General features: G+C 36.7%; 1 protein-coding gene across 3 annotated transcripts in view; it reads left to right on the top strand.

The window, feature by feature from the left end:
• Positions 1 to 19,098, top strand: part of TCF12 (transcription factor 12) — a 381,102-nt gene that overhangs the window by 290,982 nt on the left and 71,022 nt on the right. For all 3 annotated transcript variants that reach the window (XM_047075064.1, XM_047075063.1, XM_047075062.1), the window contains exons 7-8: positions 3,390 to 3,525; positions 7,491 to 7,543. In XM_047075064.1, coding sequence (XP_046931020.1) covers positions 3,390 to 3,525; positions 7,491 to 7,543 — 189 coding nt within the window. The remainder of the gene's footprint in view (positions 1 to 3,389; positions 3,526 to 7,490; positions 7,544 to 19,098) is intronic.

The following is a 19,098-nucleotide window of genomic DNA, read 5'->3' as shown; positions in this document are numbered from 1 at the left end:
TACTACAAAGCTACAGTATAGAACTGGTACAAGGTGGACATACAGACAAATGAGATAGAATTGAGAGTCCAGAAATAAACCCAAATATCTATAAGCAATTGATTTTCAGCAAAGGATGCCAAGACCACTGAATAAGGAAATATTACTTTTTTCAACAAATGGTACTAACACAACTGGATATCCACATTCAAAAGAATGAAGTTGGACCTCTACCTTCTACCAACCATATACAAAAATTAACCCAAAATGGATCAGTGATCTAGGTGTGAGCTGAAACTATATACTCTTAGAAGAAAATACAGGGTTAAATCTTCACTACCTTGAATTTGGCATTAGATTCTTAGATGTGACGTCAAAAGCATGACAAAAGAAAAAAAATTAAGATAAATTAGACTTCATCAAAATTAAAAACTTGGACATTAAGAGGTAAAAAGACATGGGGCGCCTGGGTGGCTCAGTCAGTTAAGCGTCCGACTTCAGCCAGGTCACGATCTCGCGGTCCGTGGGTTCGAGCCCCGCGTCGGGCTCTGGGCTGATGGCTCGGAGCCTGGAGCCTGTTTCCGATTCTGTGTCTCCCTCTCTCTCTGCCCCTCCCCCGTTCATGCTCTGTCTCTCTCTGTCCCAAAAATAAATAAACGTTGAAAAAAAAAATTAAAAAAAAAAAAAAGAGGTAAAAAGACAGCCTACAAAATGGGACATGCAAATCATGTGTCTGGTAAGTGTCTAGTATAAGAACTCTTTTCTTTTAATGTTTATTTATTTTGAGAGAGAGAGCACACGTGCATGAGCAGGGGAGGGAAAAAGAGAATTCCAAGCAGGTTCTGCACTGTCAGCACAGACCCCAACACGGGGCTTGATCTCACGAACTGTGAGATCATGACCTGAGCCAAAATCAAGAGTTGCTTGCTTAACTGAGCCACCCAGGTGCCCCGATGTATAAGAACTCTTACAATGTAACAGTAGGAACACAACCCAATTTAAAAATGGTCAAAGGACTTGAATAGATGTTTTTCTGAAGAAGACAATACAAAGGGCCATCAAGCCCATGAAGAGATACCCAACATCATTAATCATTCGGGAAATGGTAGTCAAAACCACAATAAGATACTAGTCCATACTAGTATGGCTACAATTAAAAACAAAAAACTAGTAAGAAGTGTTGATAAGGATGTGATTGGAATCCTCATACATTGCTGGTGGGAATGTAAAATGGCCCAGCCATTGTGGAAAACAGTTTGCCAGTTCCTCAAAGAGTTAAAGATAGAATTGCCATATGACTCAGCATTTCCACTCCTAAGTATTACCCAAAAGAATTGAAAACAAGTATTCAAATAAATGCCCATACACAAATGTTTATAGCAACACTATTCACAGTAGTCCAAAGCAAGAAACAACCAATGTGTCCCATTAGTGAATAAATGAATAAACAAATTATAGTATGTCTATACAATGGAATATTATTCAGCCCTACAAAGGAATGAAATACTGATACAAACTACAACGTGGATACACTTCAAAAACATGTGAAGTGAGAGAAGCCAGACACAAAAGGTCACATATGATTCCAATTATATGAAATACTCAGAATAGGAAAATTCATAGAGACAGCAGATTAGTGGTTGCAGAGGCTACAGGAATGGAAGTAACTGTTTAATGGGTACAGGGTTTCCTTTGGAGGTGATAAAAATGTTCTGGAACTAGATGGTAATGGCCACATAATGAATATACCACATATCACTAGTTGGAAACTTTGCAGTGGTTATCTTTATGTTATGTGAATTTGTGCCTTTTTAAAGCTGAAACACAAGTTGTTTAAAATCATTAAATAGCGTGATAAACTGAAAAGAGAGTTTTTCTTGATTATTAGAATAGAGGCAGGAACTGGGCTACTGATGACTTCTATTACAAAGTTCTACTGATTCTTTCTGACCAGAGCTGAGGTTTATTTGTTAGTACCTTTCTGATATTCATGAGTATGGTCACAGCAGGTATTAAATATGGGGTAGGAGAGTAGTATATGTATCAGAGGAATCATAGCCCTTTTCACATGAGAGCATCCTCTCAACTGTATCCAGCACCTTTTCCAGTTGAAATCTTTTCCCCTCAGCTACCAGAAGGCTTGGAACCAAATTCTGCCAAGTTAACTTCATTTGCTTTATGATAGGGTCACTGGTTTAGTAGGTCAGGGCTGCTGAATCTCTAGGTTTCAGTGAAGCACTTGATAAAGTTTCATGCCATTGTAGCATACCTTAGGGATCTCCTCAGGCTTGTCATCCTCATGTCTTCTTTTGGTCCCATTTTTTATGCCCCAGTACTAAAAAGGCTAGCAAATGCATTGGTTAACAGACTCAGAATCTAAAACAGATAGAAATGATAAAATATAACGAGATTAATTTGATCAGGTAAATGTTAACTGTTGTACTTGGAACTAAAAAACACAACTGAAAAAGGTAACCATTGGAGGGACAAGACTTAATAGCAACATATGCAATAAAGAGTAACAGCGTGTGATCACTCCTAACCTCTTAATATGAGCTAGCACAAATGGGTTGTTTAAATGTAGTGTTGAAAATGACTCTGCACTAATCAGGTCACATCTGGGGCATTGTCATCCATTCCATTTTACAAGACAGTTTGACAAACTGAAAATAAATCCAGAGGTCTTATGTCAGAGATGATGAGGATTACATTCAAACCCCCATGTCATGAAGCACAGTTGAAGGACACAGGAATGGCTTGTCTTGAAAATATTGGCAGTCTTTAAACAATGAAAACTATCCTAAAAGAAAAAAAAGAAGAAAGAACAGAATTGACTGCCTTGTATGGTCATGAAAGCATTCAAGCAAAGACTTGGTGGTCATTTTTCAGAAGTCTTCTTGATGATTAAAGGGTGAAACAACATAGTAACTAAAGTGTATTTCAACCTTAAGATTGTTTAGATCTACATAATTACTAGGAATTAAGTAACATGAGGATGAGGAAAGAGAGAACATGTAAGTTTATTTTTTTAATGTTTATTTTTGAAAGAGAGAGAGAGAGCAGGGGAGGTGCAGAGAGAGAGAGGGAGACAGAATCCGAAGCAGGCTTGGAGCTTTCGGCGCAGAGCTGGATGCAGGGATCAGACTCACAAACCGTGAGATCATGACCTGAGCCGAGGTTGGATGCTTAACTGACTGAGCCACTCCACGCGCCCCGAGGAAATGTAGGTTTAAGCCAATGTTCTAATAAACCATCGTTCAAATATTTATTAGATGCATCTAATTCAAGGCATTGTTGAAGGCATTAGCATCCTCTGAATAACCATTTGAATAACTCAGAAGTGGTGACATTTTCCCATTTGAGTTGGTATCAGTGGGAAAATAACTTGTTTCCTTGGCTTTGTTTTATAGTCTAGTCTCCTGAGACAAGATCTAGGGCTTGGAAGCCCAGCACAGCTGTCTTCTTCAGGAAAACCTGGAACACCATACTACTCGTTCTCTGCTACAAGTTCCAGGAGAAGACCACTCCATGACTCTGCAGCACTTGGTAAGCGTGCGTTGTACAACAAACCCTGTCTTAACAAATGTTTTTTTTTTTTTGTTTAACCCCTTAGTCTTTACTTCTGGCTGTACTTTTATTTAGAAGAAATTTGGTTTCTTAGGTATCATGTTGATAGTAGAGATTATTTGCATAAAATGTTGTATCTGTTAGATACTTAATAAAAAATCAATTCAGTACTCTTGTTTGGTCACCATAAGAGGAACTAAATAGTGAAAATGGGACTGGTTTTTCCTATTATAATAAAAATGTTACGTGCTAATATTAACACCTTATTTTTTACTAAGATTGATAATAATGCTGAACAGTTTACAAAGTGGTTTTATATACTTTCTCATCTCATTAGTATAACAGACCTGCTAGTCAGTAGATGTAATACTATATTTAACATAAACTGAGGCTCAGGAGGACACATTCATATAATTAGTAGGTGGTTTCCCCAGGATAAAATTAAGATTTTCTGACTCCACGTCCAATATTTTTTGCATATTAGTTGCTTCTACTCCCCAATTTTTTAAAAGTTGAGATAAAATCAATCATATTAAAATTCACAATTCAATGATATTTAGTACATTCATAGTGCTGTGCAGCTGTCATCTCGCTCTCCTTTCAAAACATCACCTCAATAGGAAACTCTGCACCTATTAAATTTTGAACTCTCATTTTCTTTAGCTCCCTTCTTTATGTCTTGTACATAGCCTAACCAGGCCAGTCTGTTTTGTGTTGCTGCTGCAGCAAGCCTCAGGTATACTCTTAACACCTTACCCAAGCAGTGTTTAAATGTGGGTATTTTTGGTGATTCCTACCAGGGAATCCTTTGTACAAGAAAATTGAAGGGCGCCTGGGTGGCGCAGTCGGTTAAGCGTCCGACTTCAGCCAGGTCACGATCTCGCGGTCCGTGAGTTCGAGCCCCGCGTCGGGCTCTGGGCTGATGGCTCGGAGCCTGGAGCCTGTTTCCGATTCTGTGTCTCCCTCTCTCTCTGCCCCTCCCCCATTCATGCTCTGTCTCTCTCTGTCCCAAAAATAAATAAACGTTGAAAAAAAAAATTTTTTTTTAAAAAGAAAATTGAAGTTGTACAGGCTGTTTATAATCAAAGATAATGGCAGCTTTTGAAATAAATATAGCCCACTAAAAGAAACTATGCCATAGTTATTTATTCCACAAATACTTGTTGACTGCTTTCAATTCATGTATCTACCTTCTGTCAAACCTAGAGTTTTGTGTAATAGCCCTAGTCCATGGGTCTAGAGTATGCTTGAAGGTATAAAAGGGCAAAGATGGTTATGTTTGGAATAGAGAGCTCTGACTAGATGTGCCCCCCTCTCAGCATTATGGGTGATTTAGTATATGTATTGATGAAGTAAGCCCAGATGATTTAGACCAGTATACTGTTTGTTACTAAAGAAATGATAAATTGTAAAGCATCTTTCCTCCATCTTTATGACTTTTGTTTCCTATCAGATGAGTTAGGGTAGGAACATTCATGAGTCTAGATGTGTCAGTGTCACTCTCGAGAAGTATCTTGTTAGTATGTTATGTGAGCACATACTGTAACAAAAAGTATTAATATGGACCAATATACTATTACTAAAAGTTCAGGAAGCTAAGCAACTGAGCTGAGGCTTGGTACCCAGGGAGGCCCACTCATTTCCTATATGAATAACATTTATCATTATTGTCATTCCATTCTTCATTTTTATTTCTCACTCAGCCACCCTTTCTTGGCGTTGCAGTTATTCCTAAAATCTCAGAGTTGAAAGGACTTCAGAGATCATCTACACCCACCTCAGCATCTTCTCAAGCTAGTTAGATGCTTTAGGAAATCAGCATTTTGCAAAACAGCATCTAGCTATTTAATTTATAAACACTTTGCCACAGAATTTAATATAAACTAATCATAACAGCTAAAATTTATTGTCACTCTCTGTTACACACTGTCCTGAACATCTTTCTGTATTATCTTTATTACAATAACTCTAAAAGGTAGTATTCCCTTTTCACATCTTAGCAGCTGAAGCTCAAAGAGGGTAAAAGTAATTTGCCCACGTTCACATAGCTGCTGTGTGGTGCAGCTGAAATTTGAATCCAGCCAGCTTACTCTCTTAACTGTTACAGTTTGCAACCCCTCAGAAGTGAACTATGAATCCCGAACTCATGATTTTAAATACGACATTATACAAGTAATTGTGTAGTGACAGCCAATGGTGAGATAAAAATATAAAAGAAAAATTTATATTCACATTGGAAGAAAAAACTGTCCTAAACTAAATAGCAACATCTTCTGGTGGTAATTAATCCAAAATAGATTGATGAGCTCCCCACTGACAGGAGCGGTTCAGTTGACTCTCTCGGCATGGAGTATGAGTTTTGCTCAAGGGATGCTGTTTTTATTAGTTGTAAAGAGTTGAGTTCTAGAAAAGCCTCACAAAGAACAAAAAAATTTGCTTCTAAGTTTTATAAATACAGAGTGTGCCAGATGTTGTTTATCTTTGGCACTTTTGTTTCAAGGAAATATAGGCTGCCTCTTGGTGTAGGGACTTAGATGGTAATGAATGCTTTTCCCCCCTTTGTATTGTATAAATTTTTTCCACATGCTACACATGCTTATAAAGTTGCTTTCTTAGCTTTGCAGCTTCCTGGAATAGTCACTGTAAAGATTCCCAGCCCTAATTTAAATGAATTTCATTCTTTCTTAAACAACCGTGTGTCTTATTATGTCGTATCATTTATGACCCAGGAAAATATCATGCTTGTTTAATTCTCATTTTTACAGTTTGCAAAAATAGTATACTTTACATCAGCCTTCTTAATAGTGAACGCTTCTGAAAAATCCTGAGTTTCATCCATTATTTGTGTAAGATTGGAAAACTGTACTTACCACCTTTTTTTTTTTACAGTAAATAAGATGGACAAGTTTTAAATCTTAAGTTTTACAGATAAGTAAAATCGAAATACCAAGTGAGGCTGGTTGGGTATCTGAAAATACTCATTTTCTCATTTATATCAATAAATTATTTAAGTCTTATAAAGAAACATCCATCCAAGATAAATGACACAATAATCAGTGCTGAATTTGAAGTTTCAACCACACACTGTGGGGTTTTTTTTTAATGCTTATTTATTTTTGAGAGAGAAGGGGAGAGAGAAACAGTGCAAGCAGGGGAGGGGCTGAGAGAGAGGGAGAGACAGAATCTGAATCGGACTCCAGGCTCAGAGCTATCAGTGCAGAGTTGGACCTGGGGCTCAAACTTACAAACTGCAAGATCATGACCTGAGCCAAAGTCGGAGGCTTAACCCGCTGGGCCACCCAGGGGCTGCAACCACACATTGTCAAACAGTGGATGTTCTTACAGAATCCTGGATGACATTGTATATGACAGTGCCTGTATGTAATAGTTTATGTAGCATTTCTCTGACATAATTTCAACCATAATTTTTCATTTATTAAATTTTATTTCAAATTTTTAACATAGTTGTAGCATAGCATTAACTTTCAGTTTGTTGACTATGCTTTTAAACCTAACTCTTAATGTGATATGGATACTAAATTTGTTACACAGTTTTACTATTAAAGTGACCTGTTATACCAGATGCCCCTCTGCAAATGACAGTGCCCAGTGTGGAGCCTGGCACCTAAATGGGTACCTAAGAAATGTTAATTCCCTTCCCTTACACATGCTTTTTGGTTTGTTATTTTCTTTCCTGTTTTGCTTTGCTTTCATCTTCCTAAGCTTATGGGATATGTGTTTCAGAATATATCACTTCATTAGGAGAATTGTTTTGCCCAGGAACCAGTTAGAAAGAATGAAGCCCTCATCTTTATATTCCCTTGCTTATTCCTAAATATTGGAAAGCCAGAAAAGCGCTAGAAGGGAAAACTCTTTCCTATTTACCTGAAGTCTGATGTTTTCTAATATAAATGCTGATGAAATACATTGTTTTCCATATGCAGATCCTTTGCAAGCAAAGAAAGTCAGAAAGGTGCCTCCTGGTTTGCCTTCTTCAGTAAGTACCCATTTTTTTGACTTTGTGGTAAACTGATTTCAGCTATTCAGTATTTGCTGGCTGTAAGGATTATTTGATTGGTGTCAGCAGGCACACTTCGCATAGTAACTGTTCACTGTTCAACAGAATCATTGATTGAGATAAATCCACATTTAATGTTAGGTTTTTAGATTTCTCTGCAGTAATTTGTAGCTTACTCATATGCTGTTACTCCATGTCCCTGTCATTTGAATTCCCCTCTTGGGAAGAGGACTGGGCCGGTAGCTGTCAAAGAAGATCTCCTGTACAGGTCTTTTGATGTTTAATTAGTCATTATGTTGCTGAACAGGAGGACAGACAGAGATTAATAGCTGAGAATCTTAGAAATTTACATTTGTAATAATCCCAGTGGAGCTAAAGACATTAAGATTCGGAGGACATGTTCGGCTCAGCTTGCCTCAGTAGGACTGAAGTTATTAATATGCATAAATCACCGAGTCAGATGTTCATTGTGAAGCCCTTGTGGATTTTAAAGCCTTCATTAAGCCTTTCCTAACTTCAGCCTAGCATCAGGAAAGCTTTCAAGCAACTAGTTTGTTGATCCCTCTTTGCTCAAAAAATGTATCCTTTGAGAATAAAGAGCTTGCATGAAGGAGGTTGGAAAGGTTTGGTGAACAGTCATTAATGGCCGTGATAATCTAATACTGTAGGGGTGTTTGTGCTATTAAATATATTTTATTCTTCTAAAGAGTGAAAGTATTTGTAAATGAACCTACATCATAAATCCACCTACATTTAAAAATCTCTGGTGTGAGAAGGGAAATCTTTTTCCTCTCTCCCTTTGCTTTGAACAAATGGGGAGTGGGGCTTTTGGACTGAGGCCCCATGCCTTGTAGGGTACATCTCTTTGTTGTGTAAATGGATGTTGGGCTTTTATTTGGCAGTACTTAACACATGGGCGCAGGTGCTGCTGGATGAGTCACAGCTCATCGAAGTATACACTGAATGGAATATCCGGCTTGGCAAGTAGTAATCTAGAAGGAGCAGCATGGGTCTGAGCTTTATTTTTTATTAAGGCTGAAGTAGAGATATCATCTTTTTGGTTGTTTGCCTTCCTTCTTTCCTGTGTTCTTCCCCCTGCCTTCTCTTCCGTGTGATACATGAAAACTCAGATTTGAAATCCTTTGAAACTCAGTTCCAGATGGACTGAGTTTTATGCAGCCTAGGGCAGCTGTGCTCTGAACCTGCAGCCTACCTGGAAGGTTGGATTGCAGCTGCAGGCATTCTTAAAAGCTTTTGCTTGCATAAGCACTTGGGCCCACTAGAGGCTGAATAGCTGCTTGATAAACAAAATGAACACAATGCCTCAAATCATTATTCCCGAAGACAGGAATTTTTTTTCAACAACAGCTAAAAATAGTTGGGTAATTTACATTTTAACAGTTGTATGCTGTGGAGGGGTAGGTGGTTCAACAGTATAACAGATGATTTCTGCTAGATTAACAGAAATCATATTTAAAACTGACAGAACTGCTAAAACATGTAACTGTGCAATTTTCTTGTAATTTATTGGCATAATTCTATGAAAGTAATAAAAATTAAATTACATATTAATATTTACCAGGACTACACAGGTGAAAAAAAATACAAGGTTTGGAAATGAAAAATTCATCTCATTTCTTCTTAGCCTAACACTGATTTTAAGAAACAGTATATTTTCAGTGTTTCATAGTTTTTTCATGTTTAAAACAAAAGGGCAAACTAGAGCAGTCTGGAAAAAGAATAGACACTGGAGGTAACGGGAATTTCTTCCAGTCCTAATCATAACATCGTTCACTACTTGGAGGTAGTTCTCTGTATTGTTTCATGTGTCAGGACTAGCCACAGAGAAGGGGAAAGCCACTGAATTCTGAACTTTAATTTCTTTGAGAACCATTAGAAAATTTTATAAGCCAGGCCTAATTATGTAGTGTGTTACCAATTACCTTACTCAGGATTTATTAGATATTTATACAGAACAGAATAGAAGTCAGTGTTTTCAATTCTATATTTAATATCAGCATCAAATACACGCTACTCAGAAACCATGATGAAAGTAGTATTTAAACATTTTGAATGTCATTAAGCATATATAAAGAATAAATGCATTTTAATTAATGAAAGTATATTTTAAATTAAATGCTATGTTGAAATCTTAAGTTTTTTAAAGAGAATTTTTTTTTTTAACTTTAAAAATAGATACTTTGGGGCTCAGTCGGTTGAGCACTCGACTTCGGCTCAGGTCATGATCTCACGGTTCTGAGTTCAGGCCCCATGTCAAGCTCTGTGCTGACAGCTCAGAGCCTGGAACCTGCTTCAGATTCTGTGTCTGCCTCTCTCTTCTGCCCCTCCCCTGCTCACATACTGTCTCTCTCTCTCTCTGTCTCTCTCACTCAAAAATAAATAAACATTTAAAAAAAATTTTTTAAGATACTTTGATAAATATTCCCAAAATAATAAACTTTTGGGAATACTTATGGTTACACTATTTACCTTTTCAGTATCTAAAGCAAATGGGAATTTAAAGTTACAGTTTTCTATTGGAATCCTTTTATTGAAATAAATGTAATGTATAGACCTTAACAATGTAAATTGTAAAAAGGTATAAAAATGAAAGTGGACTGTGTATATTTTATTTCATGATCATTTGAATATTATACTTACTAAACCAAACTAGAAACTTGACAGTAACATCTCAGATTTCACAGTTTGCTGTTTATCCAAAATATCTTTAATCATCTTTAAAATACATGTTACCGGGGCGCCTGGGTGGCGCAGTCGGTTAAGCGTCCGACTTCAGCCAGGTCACGATCTCGCGGTCCGTGAGTTCGAGCCCCGCGTCAGGCTCTGGGCTGATGGCTCAGAGCCTGGAGCCTGCTTCCGATTCTGTGTCTCCCTCTCTCTCTGCCCCTCCCCCGTTCATGCTCTGTCTCTCTCTGTCCCAAAAATAAATAAACGTTGAAAAAAAAAAATTAAAAAAAAAAAATACATGTTACCTTTTTACTAAAGAAACAGTAGAAGAGCTAGGTTAATATTGTACTGCTCATACTGCTGCAGAAAACCAGAGGCAGAGTTACTTAACATGCAAAACATTAATAATCTATACATTTGACCACAGAGCATTGGTCTTTTCTTTTTGTGAACCATGATACAATTTTAGGTTTCATAAGCACAAACCTCAGCTCTTGTATTCCTCTCTGCATAACAACTGAATGGTAATTCCTGTCTGTGGATTAAGATCCAGTAAGTGTTTGTTGGCAACATTAAAGCAGCATGATTAGTAAGGTTAAGAGAATGATCTGCTCAAATGTGCTGGCTCAGTTAGTGATTATTTGTATGACCCTGGACTTGTCAGTCCTTAGAAAATCTGAAGTGGGAAATCTGAAGTTCCTTTCAGGTGTAAAAATGCTAAGTACTTATGGTTTTAAAACTGATATACCCAATACATAATCAAAAAGCACAGTGGGCATAGCTTTCTTCCCACTGATAAAAATAAATAAATAAATAAATAAATAAAGTGATGTCCTTAAGCACATTAAATTTTCCACTTGCTTTTCTACATAGGTTGAAATATTGGACAAAGTAGACCTGTAGCAGTAACATTAGAATGATGCTTAGATATTGAAAAGTCTAACATAGACACACACCATCATTACCTTCAGGGAACTTCCCATATAGTATGAGATACAAGCATTCAGTGATTAATTATATTGCAGTGAGGCAAGTAAAGCTGTATCCCAAAGACTCTGGAAACATAGGGTAAGTAGAATGAACCCTACCTTGGGAAGCACTGATGGCTTCATGAGTTGACATTTGAGCTGTGTTTGGTAAGATGAGTAGCAATTCTTCTGTTAGGAGGGAGAATGAACAGACAGGTAAAAGGCATAGACCTAAAAAAAATAAACACATGTTCAGGACACATCTAGAAGTACAGCATTACTGTATTCTATACCAAATACAACTTTTCCTCTGGCAGACCCACTTTCCCACTCCAGAGGAGGACTGGGGAACATATAAAATCACTTCTGATATGAAAAGTTATAAACTGTCATAACAGTCTATGCTAGATAAAGTCCTAAAGTATCCTGGCTGATAAATAATAGGTGGCATTTGTGATTGTTAAGGTTTATCTGGGAGACTTTCAGAAGGCATGGGACTTTGACTTTGTGGGGTGTTTTCCTCCTTTTTTAGGGCTCCTGAACCTCCTCTCCCATTCTCTTAGCCCCCAACTTTGTTCTTATGTGTATACCAGTTGTTTTTTATCTGTATCAGATTTGTACTAAGATACAACATTTAAGGAGATTGTGAAGAACTGGATAGTGGTAGGGGGCAGTTGTGGTTTTAGCCTAGTAATTTTTGAAAAAAAATTGAAACATTTGTCGTGTATTTGTTAACATCCCTTACAGCCCCACTCTGTTAGACGTGCAGGACTTACATGTATGAGGATCTATGTTAACCATTATCTGTATTATCTTAATCTTTAATCTTTGCACCACACCTCTTTAAGATAACTAAATACACTCGTCTTAAAAATGAGGAAATTGGGGCGCCTGGGTGGCTCAGTCGGTTAAGCGTCCGACTTCAGCTCAGGTCACGATCTCGCGGTCCGTGAGTTCAAGCCCCGTGTCGGGCTCTGGGCTGATGGCTCAGAGCCTGGATCCTGCCTCCGTTTCTGTGTCTCCCTCTCTCTCTGTCCTTCCCCCATTCATGCTCTGTCTCAAAAATAAATAAGTGTTAAAAAAAAAAATTTTAAAAATGAGGAAATTGAGGCTCAGATATTAAGTAACTTGCCCAAGATCACACATAAAGCCAAGATTACTATCTAATTTAATATCAAAGACCATTTTCTGTTTATTCTGAATGTTAAAACATATTACATATCTTGGTTTACTCATAAAACATCCTATCCTGTTCAGTATATTAAATTTAAACCATAGTTTATTCTGTCAATTACATTTTTGTTGATCAAATTTATTTTTAATTGGCTTCGTTCCTTTAAGGAACCTATCAGCATCTGAAAGGATGATGTAGAAAAGCACAGACTTTCCAGTCCAGCAGATCATGGGTTTTATCTGGCCTCAGCTGCTTTTTATTTTAAAACCTTGGATAACTTGCTTTTAAGTTGTCTAAATCGCCAAGTTTCTATTTGTAAAAAAGGAGATAATGCCTATCTAAAATATTAATGTGTAGGTATCCTGTGCCTAACACGTGTCCAGCATATAATAGACACTCAATAAAGGTTCTTTATTTTTTCTAGTTCTTACCAGTACAGCTTGAAATTTGAATAACTTTAGCATTTCATTTTTACCAAATTTTGCTGGAAAGCAAGCAAGGGTTTAAAAACATAAGGAGAGATAAATGTTAGACTAAAAGATACAAAGTATTATGCTACCTAGACTTGCATATATAATATATATGCTTGACATGAGTGGTAAATGGTAACTGCTCTTGTTGTTTAGAGATCATTTATTTTCAGAAAAGGAACCTTCAAAAGGAGAGAAAGTTTGACAAAATTCTGCTACCTAGAATTCATTATTTTTGGTTTTTTTAATTTAATTTAATTTATTAAATTTTAATTAATTTAATTATTTTTGTTTTCTGAATTATCAGAAACCTATACCTATTTTTATCATTTGTTTAACATCTTTATCTTTATGTCCCTCTGAAGCATTTCTCAGATGTAAAGAAATTTCTTTGTTCTTTAGTATCTATTTTTTAATTTGGTGTTAGTATTTTCAGACATAGATAATTTTTTTAATATACTGCAGAAGATGCAGAATTCTGAAATAAGAAGCAAGACACTTTCAAGATTTTTATCACCAGAAAAAAATCCAAATGGCTTTTTGAGACCCAAATTCTTCCTAAAGTTTTGTTCTTGTTCAGTAGCATTTGAAAACATCTTCTGAACATCAAATTTTAATATCTTTTTGAACATGGCATGTATTCATTATTCATTTTGAATATAACTGGCTTATAGTCCCATACGTAGGCTGATGACACAGTCTGTTTCTTAATCAAATGCTACGCTGTCCTTTGTCCTTTGTTTTTGAGTATGTATATATTTTCCCCACAAAAGCTATTATGGTTTATCACATAATTTCTTTGCTTTTTAGTTAAGCTCTCAAAGTGTATTTACCACCCCAGGCAGGCATCAAATTTGTTTTGTTTTGCTTTGTTTTGTTTTGTTTTCTTTTTTCGCTCTTACCCCCGTAAGGAACTTGGAGTCTGAGATAAATCAAAGCAGCTTAGAATCCACCTTTTCTTGTTTTGCTGCAGATAGGCAGAGTTCTGTAGCCTTTCATTTGGTAATTGGCTGTAGTTCAGGAATTATGCCTTCTTTCTCCCAAAATTTTTATGGGATTTTATGTTGTTGGGAATGACTTTTTAAAAATTAATGTTGATTTTGAGTTATTTTTAGTAGTAAATTTGAAATTTCAGAGGCAGCCCTTGAGATAACTGTAGATATCCTGACATGTTCCCGAACCACAAAGGCCACTAAAACATGTCCAATGATCTAGCATTTTCATGTATACTATATAAAATTTGGTCTGAATATTAAATAGAGAAGGTCAGAATATAAAATCTTGAGGGTGACTAAATGGAAGATTTTTTTTTTAAATAGGAAAGAGAGGACAAATACAAGTTTCTATATTTCTGCAGAAATAAATATAGAATGGCAAAAATGAGTAACTTGGAAAACTATCATCTAAGAGATTACTGGTGAGCTGAGCCTGTTAGGAAAAGGTCAGGGGTTAGAATCATAGAGAAACTGTTCTCTCCAGTTTATCCACAAAAATAGCAAGCAAGATGAGCAGCAAGTAGAATACTCTCAAAGGGAGTGTCCTATGCAAGTCACTAGGAAGCTAAAATAACAGAGTGATTGTAGACAATTATAATTATAGGGCTTTAAGACTAGCAGGAATCCTAGGGCTTCTGGAACAAACAGTATTTACACGCAGCACCAGCTTCAGCTTAACTTCATGAGTGAACCCTCCAGTTCTTGAACTTAAGTTGGAATAGGTATTAGCTTAGCTCCTTTGGCAGACAAGCTTAGAGGGCACACAACAACTGTAGGTACTTAAGAGTTTCTTATTTCTGGCTGTTAAATAAGCGGTCTCTGTTTGAAAGTCACTGCAATATAAAATTTCCAAAGTGGCCGATTCCTTCTCTGACTTTATAGGTCAGAAACATCTTAGTATTTTACAGAAACATCTTAGTATATAAAGGGAATGGTTCTACAATCCATTCCAAACTTATATTCAGTTTGGTCATTGAATGAAAGATTTTCTTCATACATTAATAAGAAATAGCCACCATTTATGCTGACAGTAACTACTGTTCAGAACAGTGTCAGAATTGTATCAGTGTAGATAAAAGGTTTTGAATCCATAGTTTTAAGATGTTCATTTTTGTGAGGAGCCAGTAATGTCTTTGATCTTATTTTAAAGTCAAAAAACAGGGGCGCCTGGGTGGCGCAGTCGGTTAAGCGTCCGACTTCAGCCAGGTCACGATCTCGCCGTCCGGGAGTTCGAGCCCCGCTTCAGGCTCTGGGCTGATGGCTCGGAGCCTGGAGCCTGTTTCCGATTCTGTGTCTCCCTCTCTCTCTGCCCCTCCCCCGTTCATGCTCTGTCTCTCTCTGTCCCAAAAATAAATAAACGTTGAAAAAAAAAAATTAAAAAAAAAAAAAATAAAGTCAAAAAACAGAAGGAAAAGTAACTGGTGAGTAAGTCCTGTATATCCAGTTGTTTGTACTGATGTGACTGTACAACCACAGCGATATTTGTTATTTTCTGACCTCTCCTATTTTTTTCAAAGAGAAAGAACATCTGAATTTCAGAGTTGGCTTTTAAGGTTTATTGAACTCTTCAGTTGCTGGTGTTTCAGATCTTTAAGACTTAAAGCAGACATAGGATAAGACCCAATGTGTGTTTGTGTGTGTAACTTGTCTAGTTTTTAAAGGTTATGTGGTGGCTGAATTCTGTGAATGCTTTTAGAGTTTAAGCCCAATGTTAAGGTATTCAGCATCAGTATAATCATGAAAGGGTTTTACTGTTGTTTTAACCTAATGCAGTTGAGGATTATTTTTGCAAGTATAGGAAAGGATAACTATAGGATAAATAAAGAAATTCCAGGTTTTATCACTGAGGATGTTGAGGACTCTGGATTTCATTCTCAGTTAGGGAAGACAATTATATCCTAAGTAATTTGGTGACATGAAATTTGCCATATCTGATACTCCCTTTGCTTAACCAGTAGTGATTTCACTTTGAAAAGTCACTTACTATACTTGTATAGTATCTAATTTCAAGGTCTGTAATGTATGCTATATAGATAAGTACCTAGTTAGGTTTATAAGCGTTTTAAAAGCACTGCTAATCCAAAGGTACTTTCTGATTTCTCCTTTGTGTTTTTATTGAATAGATTTTAAACAAATTTTAATGTGTTGGTCATTTAAAGTTTTTGTCTTTTTTTTAATGTTTATTTATTTTGAGAGAGAGAGCGAGAGAGAGAGAGAGAGAGAGAGCGTGCGCACAAGTGGCATAGGAACAGAGAGGGGGGGGGTGGAGAGAAGATCCCAAGCAGGCTCCGCGCCATCTGTGCAGAGCCTGATGTGGGGCTTGAACTCACGAACTGTGAGATCATGGCCTGAGCCGAAATGAAGAGTCAGACAGACACTTAACTGACTGAGCCATGTAGATGCCCCAAAGATCTTGTCTTTTATCTTCTTTAATTATTTGAATACATATCTGTAATATGTATTCAATCCAACATATCTATAATATGCCAACATTTTATGTGTTCAAAAATAGTGTGATTCTAGAAATTATGTTTCTGGAAAATTTTCTAGAACCTGCTTACTTTTTTGTTAATAACCTATATGTCGACTCTTCCTCAGTGTGCTTGACCAGGAGTCAGCAGACTTTTTGTGTAAAGGGTTGTGTAGTAAATGTGTTCAGCTTTGTGGGCCAGATGTTCTCTGTAACAACTATGCAGCTCTGCTACCAGAACATGAAAGAAGCCCCAGATGATACATAAATGGACATGACTGTGTTTCAATAAAACTTTATTTGTAAGATCAAACGGTGAGCTAGATGACCCATACCCATAATTTGCCAACTCCTGCATTAGGCAACACAAGTTATATGCTTTAAAGTAAATACATTCTTACTTTCATAATATAGTCCCTGTGAAAAACAGACCCAAAGTGAAATAAAATTAGTCATTTTTTAGGCCTCTTCCCTGGTTATTTGTGGGGCTTTTTAGAGTCATTACCTGATATTCATTAGTCCCTTCTTCATTTTCTTAAGGTTCCAGGCACTGGGCCAGAGTTTATTGTATTGGCAGAAACTTCCCAGAACCTTTATTTGCTTTATTCTGACTGTGATAATGGAGGAGCCTCAATGTATAAAGTGGGGGGTACAGTGTCACAATTTTTCTAGATTTAAATGTTAGATTAGGTAGTATGCAGGAGAGTTTATGACTTCAAAAGTAAGTCCATGAATTGATATATTAGTAACTGATTATTTGAAACAATTGGGTTTAAAGTATTTAAATAAATTTATTTTGATATAGGCAGTCCTACAGTAATATTTTACTTAACCGTACGTATATCTCCGTGCCCACTCATCATCTTTTATCCTGGTCCAGCTTTCTCATAGAACCCAAAGCTTAAAGGTTGTTTCTAGCAGCTTGAGAATGAACTGCAACCCAAATGTGATTGTGAAACAAATTCTGTTGAAGCATAAGCACTCTATAAACATGAAAGCTTCATATGAAACTTAATCCTCCATCTCATGACTAGAAAAATCATTTTCTCAATCGATGTTAACCTCTATAAATTTAAGTGAATATTTATGGTTCTTATTTAATTCCCTCTTTAGCTTTATGATGACTAGTATCAATAAGAAATAAGTATTAAAACCCTTGTCAATTTTCTGACTTGTGCTTGATAATTAATTTTTTAAACTATAAAACTTGATATTATTTGAAATCAAATTATTTTTTTCAACATCATCAAAGACATACTTTAAAACCCAGTAATTTTTTTCAGAGAATCTTTTTTTTAAAGAGATTAGCTAGAAACTTTTTTTAAAGAATTTTTTAAAGTTTATTTATTTATTTTGATGGGATGGGGACAGGTGCAGGAGGGGCAGAGAGACAGGGAGACAGAATCCCAAGCAGGCTCCACCCTGTCAGCGCAGAGCCCTATGTAGGGCTGGAATTCAGCAACCATGAGATCGTGACCTGAGCTGAAGTCAGACGCTCAACCAACTTAGCCACTCGGGTACCCCAAAACTTTTTTTTTAATGTTTGCTTATTTTTGAAAGAGAGTGCACACAGGCGTGCATGCAAGGGGGAGAGGGGCAGAGAAAGAATCCCAAGCAGGCTCTGCAGTGTCAGCACAGAGCTCAACACTGGCTGGAACCCACAAACTGTGAGATCCTGACCTGAGTGGAAATCAAAAACTGGACGCTTAACCCACTGAGCCACCCAGGTGCCCCAGAGAGAGAGAATGTTAAGCATGCTCCATGCTCAGCATGGAGCCCAAAGCAGGACTCAATCCCATGACCCTGGGATCCTGACCAGAGCCGAAATCAAGAGTCTGATGCTCAACCAACTGAGCCACCCATGCACCTTTAAAACCCAGTAATTTGAATAAGAATTAGAAACTCTTTCCCACTAAAGTGGGCTCCATTTAATAGATCTCCAGTGAATGGAATATGAATCCATTTATATATCAAGTACTTATTATGAGTGAAGAATTCTTTTAGGCCCTATAGATTTAAGTATAAATAAAGCATGGACCCGTGTACCCTGTCTTCATGATGCTTATAGTCAAAACCTAAGTCTGACCTTTGGAAATAAATATTTTGAAATTTTTTTCTGTTGAGTAATTGTTGCCCTCTGGGCACGTCCAGGAAATGCTTTTCGAATTAAATTAAAAGGATAAAAATAAATACTGTAAAGCCATTACTTTATGTTAACTATAATAGGGAACATCATCTGTTAATGACTTCCTTCTCCAAGCTGTACTTTTCGACTTCCTCCTACTCTGGCTGTTCAGATCATCAAAAATATGTTAACTTCTTTTCTTTGTAAAGAAACTGAATTATTTGTCCTATTTTTTTCTCTACATTTATGCAGTTAACTCCCAGTTACATACAATAGGAGTTATTTTTGCAAAAATAACTGTTTTGCAAAAAAAAAGGAGTAAATTTGCAAAAAAAAAAAAAAAAGAGGGGGGTGTAAATTACAGGCAATTCAGCCATTACTCTACAGTGCCTTAGGATTAACCCAATTAACAATATAAGGTCCTGATCTTTATGTGACAGATGGAAAACCGGAATATAGGAAACCTATTCCTAAAGGGGGGGAGGGGGGAGAAAAAGCTGTAGTTTCACTGACATAAAAATGAAATATTGGTTATCTTCCCATACTAAATTCCTCATAGTAAAATTATCTTCAAAAATTAGACCATTTGTTACCACCTGTTGATATCATCATTGACCAGGCCACTTTTATTCCTTTTCTGAGTT

The sequence above is a fragment of the Lynx rufus genome, unplaced genomic scaffold (assembly GCF_022079265.1).
Source record: "Lynx rufus isolate CCGP_SWC_20201006 ecotype Redwood Valley unplaced genomic scaffold, mLynRuf1.p SCAF_13, whole genome shotgun sequence".
Taxonomy (NCBI): domain Eukaryota; kingdom Metazoa; phylum Chordata; class Mammalia; order Carnivora; family Felidae; genus Lynx; species Lynx rufus.
This window is presented reverse-complemented; position numbering and strand designations above follow the sequence as displayed.